The sequence below is a fragment of the Zosterops lateralis genome (assembly GCF_965231275.1).
Source record: "Zosterops lateralis genome assembly, chromosome: Z".
Taxonomy (NCBI): domain Eukaryota; kingdom Metazoa; phylum Chordata; class Aves; order Passeriformes; family Zosteropidae; genus Zosterops; species Zosterops lateralis.
In genome coordinates, this window is record NC_139800.1 from 67,223,944 (window position 1) to 67,245,972 (window position 22,029).

The window sequence follows — 22,029 nt, forward strand, 5'->3', positions numbered from 1 at the left end:
GGTTATTTTAAAACTCTAAAACCCTCAGACAGGAAGCCAAGCCACATTTTAGCAGAGAACAAAACAAAAACTGTTCTCAATCTTTTACTCCAGATCTGCACAGGCAAAGCTTCTCTGTTCTCACTGACTACAACGGCATAAGTATCTTGACAAAATGTGATCTCATGAAGTAAATCTGTATAGCAGTTTGTAGGTGGGGGACTGTAAGTCAAGGAAGAGGAAAATTACAGCTACAAGCAGGTGATATTTTTCTGCCATGGAGGTTATTTAAAAGATGCTCAAGGAAAGTACAGGGAATACAGAACTAAGGTAACAAGTCAGTGAGAATGACAGTTTGGGGGGGTTCTTCCTAGAGATTCTGAACAAAAAAAAAAAAAATTTTGTCTGATCTCTACTCAAGCAAAGGTTCCATCCAAAACACAGTTTTCTAAGGAGGACTCCATGTCTTTAGAGTTCAGCATCTTGTATCCAAAGAAAACATGGGAAGACAACTGAATCAACTAACTGGATGCTGTACCAACTGCATAAAGGGAAAACTGAAACTATGGGAGCAAGTACTCTGTGCATCAGGCAATGAAGCAGCTGATGCTGCTTCCAACTGTGCCAGCTGGGGGTTAGTCAGCCCAAAATATATCTAAATGCAGTATTTATAAACATAGTGTGAACTGACTATGGCATTTGTTAGTGACTGCACTTACTACGACTGATCAATCACTCTAATTAGAATACACTCACTAACAGGAGGAATGACCGTCTTCCTAGGTATCATTAAATATATTCAAATACTGTTGGATTTGGTTGGTTTTCAGCCACATTTACGCCCAGTAATACCTGCTAAAGATAAGTGCCTTACAAAGCTAGTGGTGGAGTCCAGATCTTAGGCATTTAAGTCAAGAAAGTCTGGTTCCTGGAAGGGATTAGATGTATTGAAGCAGCTGTACCATGAACAGCTGTTGGGGAAGCAGTGGACAAAAGTCAACATGTAAAGAACAGAGAATAAGAACAGTATCACTATATTGCATGACCCTGAAATTCATAAATCCTCCCACGGTTCACATGACACGAAAGGACTAAATATCCAATAGCTGTGGGATCCCAGGCTGCAGCTTCAGCAGAGGTCCATGCCAATTGCCAGTCTACAGAAAACACTATTCTCTAGGGGGATGAGGTGGGGAAACCCCAAAATTTTCCCCTAACTTCAAAGGAAGTTCTTACAGTCTAGAGAAAAATCCTGTCTCCTCAGCCAACTACCACATCATTGTACCAGAGAGGCACTGTCTTTATGTTTGTCATCACATTGTTCTGACTGGTACAAGGTAATTTTTCTTCAATTCTGCCCTTTACACACTGTCATCTACTAATCAAGATTCCTCTTTTAATTCATTAACTGGCTCAAGCTGACTCACTGACTTGCTCTAATGAAACCACCTGGCAAATGCTGTGTCAAGCACCAAGAAATAGCATTACATGTTCTATCATCAGGCAGAACATGAAGCCTTTTTCTTCTCCCAATAGAGTGTTACTAAATATGGACTGGTGATTGTAATCTTTTTGGAAAATCATATTGAGAGAGGATGCATTTTTTTTAATCACAATAAAACAAATTTTCATGGAGTTGACCCTGAAGAGCTTCAGTCAGATGGGACACAACACGTTCTTAGCCAGATCCACATTTACGTTAGATGTGTTAAACAATAAAACTGAATCTTTCATAACTGGAAAGAGCTTGCAGTATGCCTAGACTCAAATTTGATCAGGTATTTCTGTCTGACAGCTGTTTGGCAGGTAGTTAGAATATGATGTTTGCTTTCAGTTTTGACAGATACTTGTTTATGCATGAAACAGTCTACATGTTAATAGTTAAAATGATAGACCAACTTTGTGACAGCTTGAGCTCAACTTGAGCACCATACTGAGGTCGGCTTAATGAGTAATCTGTGCAGGGTGCCAAAACAACAACTATCTGCCAATTTAAATAACAGAACAACAAAAATGTAAACCCTCAAAACTGGCAGTGTTCAAATTCTACTCTGAGTAAAGCCTATGGCCCACTGAACTCATGCATAGATCATGGCTACAAATCACAGACACAGAGAAGACTATCTTGAAAATATAGACATCATGGAGGACAGAGTCAGTGTCTAAGTCTCAGTAATGGTACCAAATAAAATCAACCCTATTCAAGCTGAGGTTCATAAATTTTATCTAGCATGATGAGCCAAAACAAATAAGGCAGCATTTCTTCTACAGAAATGCAAAAAGATTTTCAGTTATTAGTTCAGTCAAGAGATTCTCTTTTTTTGTTTCAGTCACTATGTATTAAAAAGGGTCTGAACAACCAAGCAGTGTTCTCTCAAAGTTCCTAAGTTGTACTTATTTGGCATGCTCAAGCTACTTGTTGAATCTAAGACCAGTCTCCACTGTTACAGAAGAAACTCCTTTTGCACCCATAACTCCCTTCTCCTAAAAAAAGCAACAATTTCTAGTTTATGGGTATAGTTATATAGGATTCAATGTAATCAGTTTCTTAAAAGATATGTTGAAGAAAATAACTGATGAAATACTTCAGTCATGTTTGTTGAAGATCACATTTTCTTCACTATTTTTGTTACATATCATAAAGCTACAAATCTCATTATTACACAGTTGCTGAAACACTTAATGCCAAGATCAAATTGTACATACAGCTATGCACAAAACCAGTGTTTATGTTACAGATAAAAATCCCTACGGAGTGAACAGATCAAATAGACAAAAGCAGTAGCACCTGAAGCAAACCAAAACCTTTCAATACAGCCACAGCTTTAGATACTACTACAAAACATCCTGAGAAGGAAACAGCTCCATTTTTGCCAAAAAGCTACTTCATTGGCACGTACAAAAATTACTCTAAAACAAATCATTCCTTCATTAATGGTTCTTACATCACATATTACTGTGGTCTGGAACTTGAATCATCACTAAGTGTGCACAATCACATTGTAACAGGATCCTATTAGGTAGGAAATGTTCATGATTCCTACTAGGAGGTTTGTCTTCCCCCCACTCCCTACAAAGAAAATAATATCTCCCCTTTACACTATAACAGTCAACAAATTAACATAAGAAAACTGAATCTATATCAGCTGCATGGAACTTTGATTTTCCTTGAGAATGTGGATTTCTCTTCGAGACTATCAAAATACAAATGTATCTAAAAGGTTTTTGGTTTTTTTAAATGCAGAAGTTACTTCTTTAACTTTTCCAGTTTTATAAACCAGAAGTTACTTTTGGGTTTTTTTTTGTTTCATTGTTTCCAGCTCAGAAGCTACTTTTAAACTTTCTTATTTTTAGAACTCTCCAAATACATCTTCCCTCACAAGTCATTCAAAAAAAAATCTCCATCCCCTTTCAGTACAATCGCCTATGGAACATCAGTTCCTTCTGTATTGCAGCATTCACGGCATCACACTGAACTCAGTATAAACAATCACCATGTTCAACTGCTCTAGACATCAGCTAGGACAGAAGAAAAAAAAATCAGATTAACCTGACACAGAAACTGTCAAGTCTGTCAAGCATCTCATTTTTGCCCCCTCCAACCCCAAACACATATAGTTGTGTTTCCATTTTTCTCTCTCTCCTACCAGCAGTTCTTTGTTTTCATTTTTATAGCAATTGCTGAGTAAATGCTACAGGTTCCCAGAGTAGTATCGTTTCAGTTAGATATTCTGAAAGTCCTCGTTGTTACAGAGTTCTGGCAAAACTAAATTTAATCTAAATGGGAATGATAGACGTCTGTATTACATATGAAGCCAAATATTAAGTGATTTTATTTCATCTTAGTATTCAGAGCCAAGATCCAGAAATAAAACAAGTAATTCTGAGGCACATCAGACACAAAATTTTGCTGATATAGCTCAGGCTATATCACTTCTATGCTGTATTTTTCTTATCATGCCATTTATGCTTTGATTTACCACTCAGTTTACCATGGTGGCAACATGTGTTAATCAAGTCAGAGCCACAGTCTCACAGAAATACTGTCTCATGAAATTATACTGACAACTGCTGCCTCCAACCCCTCCTTCTGGATGAGTCCTACATGAGTATGTAGTGGTTTCTCCAATCCTATGTTTGGTCCTATGTCCTGGACAGACTTTGGGCCCACATGATAGTCTTGTCCTCAGCACTGTCCCTAATTTCTTTCCAATTTGCTCGTGATAGGATTCCTAAGCACACTCTGAACCTGACTGAACGTTCTGCTGCCTCTGGAGCTGCCAGTGTCTGGTTCTCTATCCTGTATTTGGATTCTTCCTTTTTCCTTTTTTCCCCTACTTTTACTAACCTATACTCTAGCTTCTAGACACCACCCCCTCCTGCTTTTTTTAGAAACTTGACCAAAAAATCAGATTTAAAAAATGATTTCGTTTGTAGAAAGGTTTTGCAGTAACTTACAGAAAACAAATCTACTTTTGGTCCACAAAATCGTACAGTGCCTAAGAGTAAAGACCTTCAATCATTTCCCAAGAATGACAAATTTCCACGTATCTTGGTTGTGATACTCTAAGCTCTCTTTCTTCTCTAGGATGAGGACATCAGTTTCAGAAATTCCTGGATATTATCTTCATGTTATTCTATTATCTTCATGCAAATATCATTGCCTTTTTCTCACATTACCCTAACACAACAGCCAAATAAAAATTAAGTTTCTGATGACCTGTTTTTGTACCTCCCTAAAAAGAAATGGAGATAAATAATCCTGGAATTTTTTGAAAATGTTACAGTGACTACCACTATCGCACACAGAACTTTAATTTTCCCTGCCATTAAGGACTACTTTGAACAAAGAACCTCACTATCTATTGGAAAGAGGGCTTCACTTGTTTGAATATTAATACCCAGTGCTCTTTATGGCCTAGGCTATCCAAGTCAACTACATGGCACTGGCAGACTTGAGTCACAGCTTCATGCCACAGGCAGGATACCTTAGGCAATCCAAAAATGGGCATTAGTGCTGATGTTCAGGCATCTGGATCCCAAACTGACCAGAAATGTTTTGCATATATCTGACTGCTAGATGATAAAAGAAAAAAAAAAGGATTATCTGAAACATGCTATTTCACTTACCCCACTGTTAAAAATCATCAACAGTAAAAAAAACCCACCAAAAAAACCAAAAAAAAAAGAGAACAAAAAAATAGGTCTGTAACTTAAAGACAGGGGTCTGAAAATTGGATTGACATTCTGGTTTCTCAAGTCTGTAGCAGGTGAGAACTTCTCCACATGGCAGAAAAAACCCAGAAGCTAAGCATAAAATCATACACTTCAATCTGGCGAAATAACTAGCGGTGACACTACATTAAAACCACAATTCTGAATTCCAGTAATTATTTTATAGCAAATTTTAGGAGTTCTAGAAGCATAATAATTGCCTTTAAGGACAATGGTATTTTTAATCAGCCATTTAAAAAGGAAGACAAAAAAGCAGAGAAGTGATTTAAAGCAGCCAAATTCTATGACATTACATACTGCGCATTGCCTAGAGGCTATGAGAAGTTAGCAATCACACTAATTTGGTCCCATCACTATGAAAAAGATGCAAGAAGGCATTGATGATTCTGGCAAAGAATTACTACTTTTCTCCCAGCAACAGAGAAACATATGCTGGATACCATATGAATCTTCTCTGTGGATTAGGAAAGCTTCTGACTGAAATAACAAATCCCCAGTGGGTATGAAGTTCTGCAACACTACTATGGTGAAGCCTGCTTCCTCAAGGAAGAAATGAAAGCTCTTGAAATATTTTTGGCAGTTCAAGAGAGGTCTATGTACTTATTTCAAGCGCTTATAACTCACCGTCATACAGAGAGGGTAAACTAATTATGTACTTCAAGTATTCTAAGAGTTCTGTTTCTCCAAATGATCCACCTCCCCGAAGTCCTCAAAAATTTTGCTTATTCTTCTAATTTTGCTTTTCCCCAAAACCAGGTTATTTCTCAATACTTTTTTGATAGACAATATGCTAACCTTAAGAAATACTTAAGTTCTGAGCCTTAGTGTGTGAACTTAGTCCAATCTTTTACTTCAGAAGCTTCTAGGCATGTTCAGTGGCAAGAGTCTTGATAGCTTCACTGACCTCTCATCCTGTAAATTCTTGACCAGTCAGTGGGACAAAGTATGACTAGTTTTATCTGTCTACTACCTTAGTATCTTCTTCTGTATTGCTCTTCCTCTGATATGTGTCCATCAGGCAGTTGGGATTTACAAAAAGAAGAAACAGAAGCTAGAACATATTCATTATGAGAGAAAGATAAATAGAATTCATCCTCTCCACACTTCCTAAAAGCATGAGACATTTGGGGCACTTTCAATCCATGTCAAACTCTGGCTGTAAGCCAGAAACACAGGCCCAAGACAGCAAGCTTGGGAAGTGGCCATAAACAAAACTGAACTTCAGTTGTCCAGGCAACCACCAAATAAAACTTCCAGGCCTTCTATGAATAAATAGGCAAATTTTCTACAGCATGACTGCACTGGCAGTGTTTCCTTAGCAGAGACTAAAATAAAAGTAAGGATAAGGATACCAATTCTGCACAGACTAACTCCGGCCCTGGGTCTACCAACAAGAAAGTTAAAATAACGTAATAAAGCAGTGGAAGTGTACAAGATTTATAAATATATAAACCAAATTACTGTGAAGGGCTCCCCTACCATGCTCTAATACAACTTTAGTTTTATATAAATTATCATGAGCCTCAAACCAGTAGAGAATTACTTACACGGACAGATAAGGGAGATGTTCGCTGATGCATTAGAGAGCATAAGAACCTGCTGTTCTTCTGAACCAGTAAGAAAAATAACAAATTTATCACTACTGTTACGCTTTCTGCTATTGCTGCAATGGCCTGTCACAGAAGGCAATCACTTCCTTGTATCTATATTTTAAAATGAACTTGCATAGTCTGAGACAGCAGGGGAAAAGGAACCCCAAGAGTGTGGTAGTTCTCCCAGCTGATTATGTTTCATGACCTTGTGAGCCAACATTTAAAATGTATGCAATGAAGCATATTCAATCAAATAGCAAACTCCTGCAAAGCCTCTTTCATACCTATGTAACTGACAGTAAAAAAAACAACACAAACAAACTGATTAAATTTGTCAATTACTATTTTAGTGAGTGTTCTGAACACATCCACTTCAAATCCAAACCTGCAGAAGACTGGTTTATTGATCATACTAATTAGAGCACTAAGTCCTGGATTCTAGAAAGCAAGGATGGAAAGATAAAACATTCACATTAGGTAGTATAATTTACAAACAAATAAAGTAGCACTTTAGCTCCATTTCATGTATTTAGTATTTTTTTCCTTACATAATGACTATGAACTAATTTTTTAATTACCACAACCTTCACTAAAACCTGGCTTATCTTACTTTTAAAGAAATCACTAAGGATAACATCTCTGAAGCCTTTTAAAAAGGAATAACAAACAACAAAAGTGAATAGATACTAGGTGAACTAATTTCTGTATTTTTTTTTCCAAGAAATTATGCTACAACAGATAAAACCATTTTCTGCTGTGTACAGTTTTAAGCCTGTAGCTCTACTGGCACAAGGCATTACAACATCCCCATGGCTGTACCATGGCCCTGTGTATCTCTGACGAGTTCATGCTAACAGCTTTGGCTTATTCAGTCATAACCAGTCTTCTGGCACTGAGCTCCACCTGCTGACAAGTCTCTCAAGTGTTGCAGAGCTTGCCCACCAAGTCTCAGTTTTGTCAACCAGCTCCAGGAAAATGCTGCAGCATGCAAAATAAATCTATGTGAAGCACTTCTACAGTGAGAACAGCATGTCATTTCAAACACATTCTTAAAAGTAATGGGTTTACACCTTCATAATTTTTTTTTTTTTTACCAGGTAAAGGAAAAGAAGAAAACATACTGAAGTGGCACAGACTTTTCACTATACGATTGTTAAACAAAATTAATTATTTTTTTATATTAAAGCACTCTCTGAAGGCTTCCTGTTCTCTAACAACTTCCAAGGCAATACTGATGCTGTAAGTTTAAAGCTTTACCATGAAAAGCAAATCATCAAATTGTATGTAATTACCTGAGTAAATGTTTAGCTGCGACTACAATATTCAAAAATTAATGAGGTATTTGTTTCTAATCTGATCATCGGACATATAAAGGTTTTGTTGCTGTTGCTTTCTTCATTTTAATTACCATGGACTACTGCCATGCTTTGTTGATCATAAAAACAGCAAAAATATAACTTATGTACCTTAAGACAAACAACAGACCACACATCCACTGAACACCTAAGCATGGAAAAGTTAGCTCAAGTAGCTTCCAGTTACTGATTAAATTTTATAAAGTGACATAATATATAACACTTCAGATACTACTACATTTTTATCAAAATATATCTCTTTACAAGGAATAACCAGCTTTTCTTAGTGTCTCCATACTTTAGGTACAGAAGAAAATGTTAATTATGAATCTCCCATTAACAAAGTGAATAGTATAAATGCATAACTCTAAGGGGCTCAAACCCAAGATTTAAAACTTGTAGTACCGTCAGCACTATAATTATCTATAATGTCTTGCATGGGTAAGTCAGTAGAAAAGCATAACTGCTAGTAAAAATAAAATGTTTCATTTTTCCATATATGATGACAAAACTGTTATATGCAATGTTCAGAAATAACAAAAAATACATTTTTGTTTCACTCCATGCTATGATAACCTGATTGAAAAAAGGAGAATCATTTGGCAATCTTCTTTTTTCCTTTAAGTGAGTATATGCCTACAAATGCATAGCAAACATACTCCAAAAAATATATTGTCTAAAGCAAACCATATTGAAGACACTAACAGAATATGAACTTCCTACAGTTAATAGAGGCAAAAAAGAATAAGGAAACTAAGTTAAAACACTTGCGTAACAGCACACTGTCTATAAAAGCATCTCTAACAGCATATCAGAATTTCACTCATTAGTATTCTATTATACAGTTACCTAATGTAAGAGAAGGGAAACAAAACAATTTGCAAACTATTCCACCATGAAATTGGCTCTATTTATATGATATAAATACTTAGGAGATATGAAACAAAATTGCTTTGCATATCCTCTTTTAAATTTTAAATTACAAACCAAAAAAATTATATGTGACTTGAGGACACAAAAATTTGCTTTTTATGGATGCTGACAACACAAGCCAACTATGATTTTATAATTCTTAGGAAAAAAATTTGTAAAACAAGTGTTTACAATTCATTTCTGAAGAGGAATATATAACCACATTCAAGTGTATCAGAACAACATTTAGATAAACTGCTCTCAAAAAAACCGGAGAAACGTTAATGAATTTATAGCTGAGAAAGAGTCATCCTCTTGAACAGTACCAGGATGAGCAATCAGTAGCAAGAACATTCTGTTTCTGATCTTTTACAACCCTATACTTCTAAGGAGTTTTACTTAAAAAAAAATCCCATTTTAAAAATCACCAGGATGTTTATTTACAGAAACAAGCCATCAGAGTATTGTTTTTTCATCTTGAGACACAGTCAAGACTGACGATGTCAGACATGAGCACAGACTGGGAGAAAGAAGAACACGTCAAGAACAGCCCTGCAGAGAAGGACTTGGGGGACAAAAGGCTGAACATGAGCTGGTAGACAGAAGGACTGGTAGACAAAAAGCTGAACATGAGCTGACACTGGGCACTTGCAGCCCAAAGGGTCAAACACATCCTGGGCTACACCCAAAGCACCATGAGCAGCAGGAAGATGGAGGTGACTCACTCCCTCTACTCTGCCCCTGTGAGATCCCACCTTGAAAACTGGTCTCGGGTCTTCAACACAAGAAAGAGGTGGAGTAAGCCCAGAGGAAAGCCACTAAATTGATCACAAGGCTGGAGCACCCCTCCTATGACAACAGGTGAGAAGAGTTGCTCAACCTGGAGAAGGGAAGGAAGTTCTCCAGGAAGACCTCACTGAAGCCCTTAAGTACTTAAACGGAGCTCGAAAAAAGATGGAGGCTGACTCTTCACACTGTCAGATAGTGATATGATAAGGGGTAACAGTCTTAGTCTAAAGGAGGAGAGGTTCCAGCACCTGAGCAGTCTTGCTTTGCCTTGCCAGGAACACAGCTCTGGCATGAGCTGTGATAGAGGAGAAAGCCCCAGTACTGACAGTGACCACCGAACACCACCTTAACCCTCTCTGTTCCACTGCAGGGTGACAGCAGTGGTCCCTTCATGTGCAGAGACAACATGCCTGACTACTTCTGGTTCACTGGAGCAACCAGCTGAGGAAGAGGCTGTGTGAGAGAAAAATGCCCCAGAGTCTGCACTACCTTTTAGCACTTCTACTGTGTGCTGCAGAAGTGCTGAGCAAACAGGCCAGATGTAAGGGCTTATCTAACATCATAGGCATCAAATAATTTTTAAGATCACCTCAAGCCCCTTCTCAGAAAGCAAGACCAAATACCAACACCATCAGGCATGTTTAGCTCCTGTCTTTTTTCAAGTCCAAAAGCTGGTAGAATTCTTTACTGAGGTGCAGGAGCTCCTGCAGGTCCTAAGGGAAGAAACAGCATGAACAGCAGGATGTACAGGATCCAGTGCAGGCTGCTGTGTATCATGACCAGCAGTTCCTTCTGGGGTAATGTGTGCTGATCCCAAGGCAGCCCCAGTACCAATGGTCTGCATGTAAGTGCTGTATCCTGTGCATGTAAACGCTGAACTAGACTTAGCTGTGGAAATAAAGTTGCCTGCTTTCACAGCAAACCCTGTTTTCAGTCCCATTCATTCTTCTGACAAGACAAGAACTTCCACATCTGGTACCCACAAAATACGTGTGTAGGTCCAAGAGTGGCTTAGCTTTGCCTTGAAAAAGCAAGGGAAGTGGTAATTCTGCACAATTTATTCTTCAGATGAAACTTAACACATTGCACTTCATGACAGGTCTTCTCTGCAAGACAGCTTGATGATCACCACTATTTTCGTAACAGGTGAAAGGCACCCTGAACTCCCAGATAACATAGGCCAGATAGAACTACAGAAACTAGAACAAGTTACTTAAAGTACAAAATCCATGTTAAAAATGAACGTTAATATTATCCCTATCACACAAATGCATCTCTGATTTATTTTCTCAAGTTGCCTTAACAGTAAATTTTACTTACTGCTTTAAAAAAATAAAACAACAAAACCCCACATCATCCTCTATTTAGGCTTGCACATCATCACTTAGTGTGTTAAATATTTTTGCCTCCTTTAGTACCAAATTCCTGTTCCCATTTTACCTTCTCCTGCGAAGCTGACCAGACTGCCTATCATCGTTAGACCCCTGTCTAATTGCTCTCATGGCTTTTCTCTTCAACCCTGCATCGGGTTAAAGTGGCAAGATTTTGTAAAGGGGTGCATCCTGCTGTAGCGGAAAGTGTTGAAAACTATTGGAACCAGGCAATCTTGGAAGCCCCTTCCAACACAAACCAAACTCTATGTTCCCCCTTTCCCCTGCCCTCCTGCAGAAGGCACCATGCCCTGAGCACAGAGCCAGCCACCCTGTGCCATCTGCCCCCAGGGCACTGCGGGCCCATCAGTGGCTGCACCGGAGGTGATGAGCCCTCACTCCTCGCAGGTGACACTGGAGCTGACACGATGCTGGCACTGATGGAGCTGCTGTGTCTGTGTCCTGTTGGCCCTACGCAGGCCTGTGCTCAGCACGTAGGATTATTTTCTCCCACTTGCTGAAACAGAGGTTTAGACACCAGAAGGCAGACTTCAGTACTCTTGAGCTGAAGGGCAAAAGTACTGTTCTTATGACGAGACTCATCATCTGAACTAACCCTAGTAGGCACTAATCACTAGCACTACTACAGGATATGGTATTAAATAACTAACAAGATAGCCTGCCCCAAAAAGATTCCAAGCCTCCCAATCTTTTGCAATCATTATCCTGATTCTTCTTTTCTCTTTCTTCATATTTTTGTACTTTTTAAACTCCTTCTAGGTCATGACAAGCATACAAGATTTGTAAAATAATGTTTTGTACCAGTGTAAATGACAACCACCTCATAGAGCCTTGTAAATATTAAACAGCAGTGGAAGCAAGAGAAGACTGACAAGAAAGTATAATTCTAGAATAGGAATCAAACAGTTCCACAAATAGACAGAGGAAGAAAAATGCTTTCCTCTCCAAAGCAACCCTTTAATTATCATTTCACAGAGCTACTGCCCCATGGGCCAAAAAGAACGTCAGGCTAAACCTCAAAGAAAAAAGTCACAAATATCTCCTACGTGTCAAAACTAATGAACAAAGGCAAACACTACTGTTTGTCCCTTTAGTAAACAGGTACTGTTTGTTTGCTTTTTTATGTGGCCTAAAAACTCTGCACATAGCTGCATACAACTGAGAAAAGGAAGTCACAGAGAATTTTAGCAAAGTAAGGTACTTATTTAAATTATATGAGGTCTCATCAGAATTAAAAAAATTCCTTTTAATTATTAAGAGCATGTAAACATTAAAAAATAAGTTGCAAGGAAACCAATGTTCATTTTTTAAAATAAAAGAGTAATTCCAGTCCATAAAATTCATTTTTCAATTACCTAACATGTGCAGCAATTTTAAGAGCTTTTGCTGTTAATTTTCTATCTACAACTGTAAATTCTTTTCTTCAACACAGCAAGGAAATTACCAATAGCTACTCAGTCATATTTACTAAATCTATGAAAGGGTTAAGACTTTTCTTTATAAAACAGTGTAATGAAAAATCTAAGCATCAAGTGTAGAGGAGACTAATCCAAGTCCCCAGACACAGATTGTTAGGAGTTACTGAGTTACTGCCTCTTAAAAAGAAAAAGTATCATGCAACTGAACTTCGTGTCCAAACTACTCTCCAAAAATCCAACATGAAGTCTATTCACTTTAAATCATGTCAGTGTGTATCTTAATACTCTGATCCTGGATCTGAAGTACAATGGCAGGGCTACACAATTCAGTAAAAAAGATGTAAAACTTACCATAGAAGTCACTGATCTGGCATCTTCTTCATAATTCACTACAGGTGGTGGCTCTTTGCCATCATTCTCTTGAACCTTTTGTTCCAGTAGTTCTTTCTGGGCTGCAAATTTTGCCTCAGAGCATCTTAACTGCTGGACTGTTTGCTTAAGTTCTTCAAGAGCTTGCTTTTGGCTCAGCAAGAGTACAATACTGCAAAGAAAAATAACAATTTAAAACATAATCCTCAACATAATCATTTATTCAAAGGTGAAGCAATTCTAGAAATTTTTCAAAGCAATGAGATAATGCAAGCAAACACTCATTCTCTCTATCACAAAAATCATGTTTAATAAATATAAGTGAAACTCCTCATCCACTTTTAACTGAATTTATAAACACTGGGTTCCCCCTCCCTTTGAGAATAAGTAAATTTTAGATAATTATTTCAAAGTGATAAGAAATTCACTCCAATCTGTGTAGTTGTTGCAGTAATAATTTGCAATACTAAACTCACCTCACATCCAGTATAAATTCATATGGCATCACATATCTTGTTTTTCCTCTGCACTGTAAGTATTTCTGGACTGTGTTATAACTGTCTTATGAAGCTAAATGAATTAATCTCTATGAGGAGTTAAGCAACTTTCCATCTTCTGCTTATTTTTATAGTTCCTTGCTGAATACCACTCATACTTGTGAATACTCAAGACAGCCATGATAAAATCAAATTGAAGGACATGCACTTAGAGCATCTGCAGGTACTCAGATGACTCTATTATCTCAAATAACTGCCAAAACCAAAGACTGACAGAAGCTGCCTAAGACACAGAATCACCCACAGTACAATACAGACACTCTTAAAAGCACTGTTAAAAGCTCAACCAGAGCCCAGTGACTACAGGAGATGCAGAGTTCTCACAGTATACAAGAACAGATTAAGGAGGTAAATGGACCAGAACTATGAAGAATGAGGACAATACGAAGAAAAATCATAATATTGTGTTGCTCTGTATCTTCAGGCTAATCCCTTGAAGATAAGTCCTCCTGCAAGCCCTACCCTTGAAGAAAAAAAAGAAAAGGAAAATTGTTCATACAGAGATTGATGCTTCAGAAACTGATGTTCAGCCAAATGAGTATTCAAATGGGTTTCAAAGTAACAGGGGAACCCCACCTCTCATAAAATACTCTTTGGCAGGAAAAGACAAAAATCATACCCACACAGGTGAGCATTATACCAAGTCAATAATGAGCAAAACTCCACACCATCAGCAAAATGATTGTTCATTCAAAATGTAAGTGTGAGGTAGCAGACACAATTCTCAAATCTGAAACAGATTTGGCATGAGCTTGCACATATTTAAAAGCATCAGAGAAGCAAGTGATTCTGAAGTTATCCTGAAGATAATGTGCTTTCATCTGGTCTCCTTTATCAGAGAAAAAGGACATCACCACGTGAAAATAACAGGCTTCAACCATCAGCAAGGCTTTTGTAAATACACACAGGCTGGAGTGGCATCCCCTAACATGGAATGGTTTCAATCGATCAGGACACAGCGATAACAAGACACATTCTGCTAGTGAAAAGGTCGCTCACAAGCTATTCTCTGTCTCAACTGCAGCAAAGTGGATCAGAATCTGATTTGGTTCTCCAAATCCAGCTTGCAGTGCTTGCCACTCCTGTCATGAATGAGGGATTAGAATCTATAAAATTATTTGTCAGTGGCTTGCATGAGTGCAAACTTTAAAGTCCTTGTGTCTCGTAGTAACAACTAGCAACTTCACAGAGTGAGATCTTGTGTGAAGAATCCTTGCAGAACAGGGCAACATATGAGAAAGTGGGAAAAAGAACTAAATGAGAACATATGAGAAAGTGGGTAAATGAACTAAATTAAAATGCAACATTCAATACACTATCGTGTTGGAAGGGCAGACAATATGCTTGACATATACATATATAAATAAAATACAATTAAACATTTTCTGTGTTGAAGGTTATATTATCATTTGGAAAAGGGATATTAGTGCCAGGATAAAAGTACCAAGACGTTGCCATTATGTATGACCTTATGCAGTCATAATTAAACCCAATGCAACATTTGGACAAGATATTCTGGGGACAGTAACTACATGCTGAAACATCCCTATTGCTCTGCACTGCAGATAAAAGATGAAAAGGGAGTTTGTTGGAGGTAGGAATGATCAATGACAAATCAGAACAAGGATGATTTCAGGGAAGCCTTCATTGTAAAACTAGATATCTAAGCCAGATTCCCTGCCTTTTAATAAGACAAAGAGGTACTGGTGCAATTTGAAGTGAAATCACCTCCTCAACACCACAAACATCTGCTAAAGTATCAGTCAGAGAAGCCTTCACACAGTAAGAAATCCATGGTCTAAACCATTTTCAGGGAGTGATAACTGGTAACTAAACAATACTGAGGGGGAAAAAACCAAAGAACACCCCATTGAACTCAACTAGTTCAAATATAATTTATCCTTTAAGCAGCATACAGCAAAGAAGACAAGTTAAGAACCGAAACTGGAAAACACACTGTGGATACATGTGAACTTCATGAAAGAAAGGACATGAAATATCTAATCAAAACCTTAATATCAGATACATAAATAAAGTTTTGGATGTGAATTAAATACTATACAATGTTTCATGTGACAAGGTTCTGTCAACAAAGATCATCAAAACTTCTTCAGTGAATGAAAGATTACCTGAAGGACTTGCATTCCAACTCACTACCAGTACTGTAAATTAATATTTATGACCAAATTAGTAAGATTAAGATTGATTGCAACAAAAATCAGAAAAATATCACTACAGACAAAAGGTTTATTTACCTGTTTTATTGACATCAGTTTAGAAGAGTATGCAAATATTTTTTCTAACCAAAGGTAGAAGAAAAGCCTAAGGATGTTGCCCAAGTATGATTCTTATAATAATGTTTTATTTATGGTGCACTAAAACACTTACTAATCTCTGAATTTACTATGCAGTACCACAGGGTATGAGATTTACATTTTTTACATTTACACTTTTGTAAAGGAAATGCAAAGAAGAATGAGCTTAACCTGACAAGGTACAAAGATATTACTGCATAAGAAAGAGTTTTGCACTTGAGTCTGAAAGCCTTTCACAGAATTACACCAACACAAGGAATTCTGTCAAACAGAGAGGCAACTGAACTTCTCATCTGCTTTGATCAAGTTGAATTGAATTAGTGAAAGGTCCAGCTCTTGAGCCATGCCAAACTATGACAATTATACTAAATTTACAGAGCTGCTCAATTCTTCAGTAAGTTAGGGTCTGCAGTGGGCATAGGTTATTTTAGAGATGAGAAACTAACTTATGACCATTTTTCACAGTAATTTTTAAACACAAAAGCAGAACAAAATTAGTGAAGGCTATTTCTTATTTAAGTTTTAGGAATTGCATTAAAGACATTTCCCCCCCTCAAATTATTGTATTTTGAATTTTAATTTCAACTTACTCAGATTTCTTTTCACATGTCTTAGATGACTCTTCTATTTTTTTCTCTAGTTCCAAAACAAGTTTCTCTTTGCTCAAAAGGGTTTGCTGTGTCTGCATCAGCTCTTCTATTACTGTTTTTAACCTGTAAAACAGATTTCAGAAACCCAAGCTGTGAATGCATAAACTGTATACAACTGGAAACATTAATGTTTTCCCTGAAGATGTAAAAGAGCATTATTTTTTAGATAATGTTACTCAGTGCCTGATGATAGTTTGTTTTGGGTTTTTTTGTGTGGTTAGACCTTTACATTGCACATCTGCATTACTAGAGATTCTAATAAGCCTCTGTATACATAGAAGGTTACAGAATGATCTCCTGTCTGCAGGTTCTTGCACCAGGAAAACATTTTTTTCAGAATATGTGATGAGTTCCACATATTAATGCCTTCCAAATATATTGCTAATTTATAAGATGCTTTCAGAAGGACAAAAGCCTTCCAACTCAAAAAAGCATTTGTCAAATAAATATACAGAATCAGTAGTTGGGTTGTATTTACTTCTAGAAATAGCAAAAGTACAAATGAACTTTCTGTTAAAACAGCGATTGTATCTTTCTTCAAAATTATCCTTTTTATGTTATAATCTCTGGTAATGGTTAACTCAAAGTAACCATAAACTGTACAAAACCACTCAATACTAACAGAGAAAAAATATTACACTTTAAAATCATTACTGACACTTCATAATTATCCTAGTAAATATTCCAATAACAAAAACCATCATTAATGTACAACAACATTTGCATTCTGAACAGTATATGTAAATGTCTTACAGAATAATCACTTCTAAAATGCATATCAATCAAGAAATTGTTAAGTCAGAACAATGTCCTAAAAATAAATAAGCACGTACATCTTGTTTCCTTTTTGTCATTTATCTCCACATCTTTAACTATTTTACTTTATTTACCCTGCATTTTCAAGCCCAATTTCAATAAAATTACCAAAGTGGACACAAAAGCAAAATATATGTAGTAATCACCACTGAACAGATCTATGGCCCAAAACCATTCTGGACCAGGGTTTGGCATATGCAACTCTCTAATTATCTAGGAGGCACATTCCACACATCTGTATATACTGAAATGAATTATTTGATTCTAAACACTGAAACAAATCAGTCCTCTCCTCCCAATATATTTTATACAATGTTGATTATACATAATCTGAACTCAGTTGTGCATTTTATTCCAGGATAGTAAAATTACTAAAAAAGGCCATAAAGTGAATGACCAAAATTTATTTCCCGAAAGACAAACCTTCTACAGGTGTTTATTTTGAGGTAAGATAAATACTTAAAACATCTCCCTCAAAGTAACATCCTCACAGCTCCACTTTTTATATACATTTTTATTAGTTTTAGACTGTCAAAGTCTCTATGCTGAACTTCTCTATATTTTCTTATACTGGGTCTCCAACTTATTACCAACTTTTTTTTTATTTTAATACCTTGCTAAAGAAAGTAATTTTAAAAAACTAATTAGTTTTTAATTAGCTCTCTAAACAAAGTTTTAATCAACATTATATTTGCTTAACAACTGATTTAGAGGAAGCAGATGTTTTATTTAATGATCAAGCATAAACAGTCATGAAATTAAAACCAATAAGATGTCATCTTAGAAGGAATGAGATATACATGCAGATACAATATTTTCATTATTTCACCACTTCAAATATATTAGATTTTATATTTTATATTGCAGCATCAGATTAAAACATTAAGTTGATGTAGTTCTTCCTGAAACTTCTGAGATACTTCAGGACATTTTTATTTATCTTAGAGAAAATAAAAAAAACAAAAGCTATCATGTACACCAAAATCACTTGTCTCCTTGCACTTAACATCTATTCTTTGCTTGAACAGTAACTTTCATTCAAACTGGGTACAGCTGGTAACTCTGCATCTTGTATCACCTTGACTGTAATTTGCCAAAGGAATTCTCTTGTGGTGTCTTATTTGCCTTCTAGATACAACCAGTTTACAAAAGGGTTTCTATGACTTAACACTATAATACGTTAAAAATCACACAGTACCCCTAATACCCTAGCTGGAAAGCTTCCTTTCATATTATTTAGTTATCAGCTCTGTTCTGCTGCAGCTATCAATTAAAATAAATTGATCTTAGAGAACTTATATTTCAGAAGAACTGGATATTACTATGCTCATTGATCAACCTTTAGCTTATTCTGCTTGTCTCCTCTCAGCTTTTAATGCAGGTCTCTTCAAAGTATAAACTTTATTCCACTACACTTTTCAGAATTTCTCAATATTGTTCAGTGAGAGCTATGAATATTTATCACGAGACAACATAACTCATTCCTTAGAAAGGTTAGCTAGTCAACACTGACTTTTAACTACCTCCCTTTGTCAAAATTTTACTCATAAAATTAAATTTACCTTAAAATGTAAAAACCAGTTTTCTCATCATGGTGCCTTAAAATATATGTTGTTAAAACAGATAAACAGTTATGTATCCAAAGCTGTCATTTTTCCATTGTATACTCAACAGCTGATTCAACCAAATATTATTGAATATAAATCAATATATGTCTCAGAATGTTTTAAATGTTTGAGAAAAAAATCCACCACACTTATTTTATTTGGTAGATACTGAAGGTAGTTCTCCCTCTGCAGAAACATAATATAGTATTTTAAAGCTCCAAGGCCATGATTTTAATGCTGAAGATCAAAAGACAAATTTCTACTGTTTCATCATGTCCAGAGCTGACTTTTCAAAAGTCATCAACTATGAATAAATGATATAGTACACTTCACTTGCAAATTTCTAGTCATTCAGAGTTGACAGAAATACCTGTAGGGGTTTTTTTTTGGCTGCAGTGGCTTTAAGGCAAGACTGTAATAATGTATCTAAGACACAGTTAACAAGACCTATGAGTAGAGACAGTTACCCAGACCTGTAACAAAAAATGAAGCCTTCTCACCTTTATTAAACAGCAAAAGGACAAACAGGATTTAAACAGTTTTTACAGTACCAGGGGACCGTGAAGCTTCATAAATAATCTGCACTGCCTAATATGTTAATAAAAATCCAAATAAAAGGATAGTTTGAAAAGTGACAAAGAATGCTGATCATATAATGTTATTTGAGGTAAGAGAAAGGCTCTGAACATGAAGAATAAAACCAGGATTATTCTGGTTCTTATGACTCTATACCTGGGCTGTCATTTCAACACATATGGAAATAGGTAAATATATAGTGGGGAAAAAATAATCCAAAGTTTTATTTCTACAGTGGGGGAAAAAATAATCCAAAGCTTTATGTAGAGAATGGAGCATGGATCTAAAATGACCATTACCACTCAGAAATGAAATCTTGGAGATACAGTAGATGATTCCCTATGAATCATGAAAACATTGGCTTGTTGAGTTGCTGGGGTCAGAAAACCAAATTGAATGCCTCTCCAGGATTTGTTAAAACCAAAGCAGAGTAAGAACACAGGGAACCTTGGAAGGCCTCCCTCTGAACTGTGTATCTGGATTACCTGTGAAATTCTAGCCATTCATCTCAAAACCAATATAGCAACCTTGAAAACACTAAAATAAAGAGAACCAGATGGATAAAGGATGAGTAAGCTTTGTGAAAGGATAGCTGAAAGATCACTCTGATAAAGAGATCACAGAGTAGAAGTTGAACAGAAATTTACATTATCATAGGCAGAAAAGAACAGATTGTTCCTCTTCTCTTCCAAAACAAAGGCTTAAGAGCCATAAAATTAAAAAAGACAGCAGCAGGTTCACAAAATAGGGAGTTAATTTCTTGAATTCCTTGACCAAAAATTCTATGGACAACAGGTACTTTTACACATGGAACCTGACTGAAAAGGATCATGGAACAAAAGTACTTCCAAGGATATTATAAACTATCTCCACAGCCATTAAAGATTTATGCCTCAAAATATTTCAGAGGTGAAAATTATGGGAGGCTGAGGAAATAGCCTTATATAATCATCCTGTTCTTTCCTCTCAAGACTTTTCCCTGTTGTCTAACATAGGAATGAATAAAGTTGAGTGTCTCTTTGGTCTGACTTAATATGGTTTAACTGTTTTTCTCAGAATCCTAAATCTATAGCAGAAAGTGAACATCTTAAAGACAGCAACACTTAAGAGAGCTACCTGATTCATGTTCCAGAAATAATGCCACATCATAAAATTTCTCACTCGAATTTGCAAAACCATTTCAAGTGGATGAATGTAAAATTTGCAACAGAACACAATGAAAATTGTACTGAAAATGTATATATGTGGGTAAATATATAGATATACATTTACAATACAATTATATATTTGATCAGAAATGTTTATTAGGAAAGCAGCATTTAATCTCTTATTTAGATATGCTGCTGTCTCATTTCTAATAACAGTTGGATACAAAAGGCAAGCCAAACAAGAATTTTTCTTTTTAAGCTATGGAAGGCGGAATCTTTCAAAATTTTAATATTCTGTTGAAAAGGGAGGCTCAGTCTCTATATATTTCTTGTTACTGTGCTGAATACACCAAGATGTACAATATCTTGGTTTTTGAGGAGACTAAGGAGAAGGAATTTGTGCAAAGAACAGTACAAACAGCACGGGAAAGAGTCTGTAGACTAAAAGCACCACACTTAGAAACTGGACCTTAAAAATGGGGACACAGCCATGAAAGGATCTGAGTGAACATAGATAAAACACAGAACAGCATTTCCAAAGGATTAAAGATTTGTAAAGAGACTTACATGACTTGCAAACTTTCTGCTGTTAAATTATTCCACATGATCTCATTAGCTTGAAGGTTTTCATTTTCTTCTAGCAAAGACGTATCAAATTCTATTTCTTGTTCAACAACTTCTGATGACCTAATTTAGTAAATAATTGTTGTAATTTCAAAATCAACACGTACCTTGAGTACATTATAGAGCAAATCATTAGTTTTGAAGTATTTTATTAACTAGATTACAGTTAAAATTATATATGAAATAAATATTCTTTTTCCTGTGAAAAAAACATAATTCTAAAATCTCATGAAAAAATAAAACACACTACAATTCTTTGAATCAAGTTCACAGCACAATAAAGGTTCTCAAAGACTAACAATGTGAATGGGTGACTCTTATCTGCCTCCATCATAAACCTGCACATGATGACCATTTATTCACACACAACAAAAACAGAAAGATAATACAAGAAGTCTTAGAGCTATTTCTTCATACACTAGAACAGCAATATTTCCAAAAGTGGGAAATACATTTTTGAAGTAAGAACTTTCTTGCAGTATCTGCATGCTCTGAAGTCTCAAGCTGCACTAATTCAGAGTACAAAGGTACCTAGAGCTGACTTCAAACTAGAACAAGTTTAGCCCAGAACACAAATTGCATCCAAATAAACAGTAAATTGGCTCACGTTCAGTTCAGACTGTAATGTGTAGTCTGCTGTCAGTACCAAAGTTATGACTCTTCCTATGTAACTGAATTTTTTTTTTTCTAGAGCCA

The 22,029-nt window shown here is 36.2% G+C and overlaps 1 protein-coding gene across 5 annotated transcripts in view; it reads right to left on the reverse strand.

Moving 5' to 3' along the window:
* Positions 1 to 22,029, reverse strand: part of FER (FER tyrosine kinase) — a 155,535-nt gene that overhangs the window by 90,292 nt on the left and 43,214 nt on the right. For all 5 annotated transcript variants that reach the window (XR_014592506.1, XM_083883765.1, XM_083883763.1 and 2 more), the window contains 3 exons: positions 21,277 to 21,396; positions 16,503 to 16,625; positions 13,023 to 13,212 (listed from right to left, as the gene is read on the reverse strand). Coding sequence is in view for 4 of the 5 variants with exons in the window: in XM_083883765.1 (XP_083739891.1) it covers positions 13,023 to 13,212; positions 16,503 to 16,625; positions 21,277 to 21,396 (433 nt within the window). In the remaining variant the exon portion in view is untranslated. The remainder of the gene's footprint in view (positions 1 to 13,022; positions 13,213 to 16,502; positions 16,626 to 21,276; positions 21,397 to 22,029) is intronic.